General features: G+C 30.4%; 1 protein-coding gene across 2 annotated transcripts in view; it reads left to right on the top strand.

The window, feature by feature from the left end:
* Positions 1 to 2,944, top strand: part of PPM1B (protein phosphatase, Mg2+/Mn2+ dependent 1B) — a 61,410-nt gene extending 58,466 nt beyond the window's left edge. Inside the window, exon 6 of one of the 2 annotated variants that reach the window (XM_006909634.3) lies at positions 1,739 to 2,944. In XM_006909634.3, the coding sequence (XP_006909696.1) occupies positions 1,739 to 1,768 (30 nt within the window). In that variant the 3' untranslated portion in view covers positions 1,769 to 2,944. Of the gene's footprint in view, positions 905 to 1,738 lie in introns of those variants that run through there. The other variant, XM_006909633.2, reaches the window with a different exon arrangement.
* The last annotated feature ends 82 nt before the right edge of the window (positions 2,945 to 3,026 follow it).

Here is a 3,026-nt window from a genome sequence, read left to right as displayed (position 1 = left end):
TGAACCAGCTGCTACAGCTACTTCTTCGAACAGTGATGCTGGAAACCCAGTGACAATGCAGGAAAGCCATACTGAATCAAAAAGTGATCTTGCTGAATTAGACAGCCGTAATGAAGATGCAGGGACAAAGATGGGTGGTGGGAAAATATGACTTTACTCTGTGGTGATATTTTTGTGATCTTTGATTTGATGATTTTTACTTAGGAAGTATAATGTATGCATTTATATAACCGTTTTGTTATTTGAATCTTGGTAAACTAGTTTTATTATACTCATATAGCCTTGTTTTTTAAGAAGGCCTTTGCATACACCTTTATCAGACAGTTTAAAATTAACTATTTATAGTACTTTGGATTTAATAAAATTATATGTCATTTCATATTGTACGCCAGTATTGAGGCTACTGGTTCTTAAAGTCAGTAGTTAAATTCATACTAGAAAGAATGAACGATTACTGGTTAGCAAGATTACAGTATATTCTGGAAAAAACTTGTTAATGTAGTATTATACTGCTTCACATCATTTTACATATTAGTATACTCATAGTTAGCTTTGTAATAAATTTGTGCTTTCTTTAGTCATTTTAGTTCTTAAAGAATGGCAAATGCTGCCCTGTAATTTTTTTTCAAGGATGATAATTTGTGTGTTCTTTGGCTTGTTTATATTTTACATCTCTGTAGTTTTATTTTTAGAAGTTCTGAGGTATTGGATGTGTGGTTATTTTTCCTTTCTCTGTATTCTTTACAAAACATAATTTTTGAAAAACCTGTGTATTCATATAGCTTTGGTTTGTATATTCTGTATAGACTCTAACTACATACATCAAAATGTATGTCAACCAAGTGTTTAGAATGAAATTATAAGTGTTTAAGCCCAAATAAAGCATGTGATGTGGAATAATCTATGCATGTTGTACTTATTTTTAAATTACTATTTTTTAAAAACCAGGTTTGGTATATTGGAAAAATACCCATTAGAAATTCATTTGTATTTATAGAAAATTTAGGAAACTTTTGACTTGGCTTTTTTCATTAATAAAAGAAAAAAAATATTCGAGAAGTCTTGCTTAAAGTAAATCTATTCTGTTTCTTATTCTCTTTTTTGGTGCAAAATATTAAGCTTTGGACAGAATGGACACACATAGACATGTCAGAAAATTGCCATGATGAGCATTTTAAAGATTGCAAGACTGTCAACTTTGCTATAAGTGTTCATCACATATTAATAATAAATGCAAGAATTTGGGGGTATTTTAAATAGTGGCAGATGAGTTTTGTTTTTGTTAAAATGAGTTTTTAAAATCCAGGTAACTATTAGTCACATGGGAAACTATTTCTTAAAACAATTATTTTGTGAATGTAGACCATTAACTCTTCTTCTTCATGTTTATATTTATCACGTGTTCTAAAGTTGCTTAAGGTACCATAAGTTGAAACTTTGGAATCTTCAGCGGTAGCTGATGGTTCATTCTATTTTTCCAATGCCGGAATACTTTTAAGTGGTTTAAGAGGAAGGCGTTTGGTGGAGAGGGGAGAGAAAACAGCCAGTTATCTATCTATATTAGATAGATCCATGTTTGTACACACAGCACACAATGCACACACCTCTCTGTAAAAGTACCTTTTCAAACAAAGGAAGGTAATTTGTTCATCTAATTTTGTTTTCTTTTGAAATTCAATCCAACCTGGAAGTGGTATAGGTAAATAATAATAATATTCTTCCTTTTCTCTTCCTGTAGGGTGCTGGAGATCTAGAAGACCCATGGTAGCCTTATAAACCTTCTAAAATGCTTTTGATTCTGAAAATTGGGGGAAAAAACTTTTAATCACAATTTTCTTCAATACAAGGGAAAAATATTCTTGTGGATTTCCAACGTTTTGTGATATGAGCAGAAAATAATTAGCATTTCCCATCATTTGTTCATATTTGTGTTTTCTGATAATTGCCACTTTGTAGCATTGCCTGTACTACAGTATTTTTGCCAACCTCAGGCATACTGGTTACATCTGTATTGAACTTTTGGCCCTAGAAACCAATGAAGTTATTTCAGCACATATAATAATTGTGCCTGAGGTGCATGGGAATATAGTTAGCTGTACTCCGAAGATACATTATGGGGTTTTTTTGTTGTTGTTTTTTGTTTTTGTTTTTTTTAACAAGACACACAACATATAAGCATGTAAGAGTAAAGAATTATACGAGATGTTCCTTTTTTCAATTCACCAAGTTGGAAGCCTTTTGCAGCTCTGTGGCTTGAAATTTCATTTGAGCATACTGTAGGATATATATTTATTATTAATTGTTATTTAATTTTTTTTTCCAATTTTACCTGTATTACCAAACTGGGTTCTCCAATAATGTCCAAATTGTAATGTTGCCTGCTTCAAGATAAAGTGTATTTGGCAATAATAATAAAACCCTTACAGGTTTTATGCATGTATTTACTACATCCTTCAATTCTCACTAGAAAATCTTTGAAACCAAATGGATTAATTTATGGCTATTTATAATTTGCTTTGACATCTCACTGCTGCAAATTTTTTAAATGATGAAATTTGCCTTTATAATGTAAATTGTGATTTTTGTTTTAAATGTGGGTTTTAATAGTTTTAATTTTTCAGCTTTTAAGACACAAGTTTTGTGTAATTTGGCATAATTTTTAATTGTTTATATTATTTTAAAAGCTCAGAATATCACACTGAAATGACTATAAATACATTTAAAATTATCTATTTTAGATCTAAGGAAGTATTACAGAGATATTTTCATGGGTTCAGTAACCTTTCATTTTATAACATTGGGCACGGTACAGAGTGGTTGTTACATAAGGTACTTGAAGACTATTAGTTTAATTCTATTTTTACAATAACCTTGAATTCTTTTTGAGTTTTGCATGTATCCAATTAATGCTGAACATGAAGAATAAAATATTTATCTAAAAGAAGTTATTGGGGTAGGAGAAGCAATGAATGTATCCATATGTACATGGTTTACATGTTGTGGATGCTTTGTAAACTTTTCTATAT

Source organism: Pteropus alecto, unplaced genomic scaffold (genome assembly GCF_000325575.1).
Source record: "Pteropus alecto unplaced genomic scaffold, ASM32557v1 scaffold131, whole genome shotgun sequence".
Taxonomy (NCBI): Eukaryota; Metazoa; Chordata; class Mammalia; order Chiroptera; family Pteropodidae; genus Pteropus; species Pteropus alecto.
The sequence above is the reverse complement of the archived record's forward strand: the minus strand, read 5'-3'. Positions and strand labels throughout refer to the sequence as shown.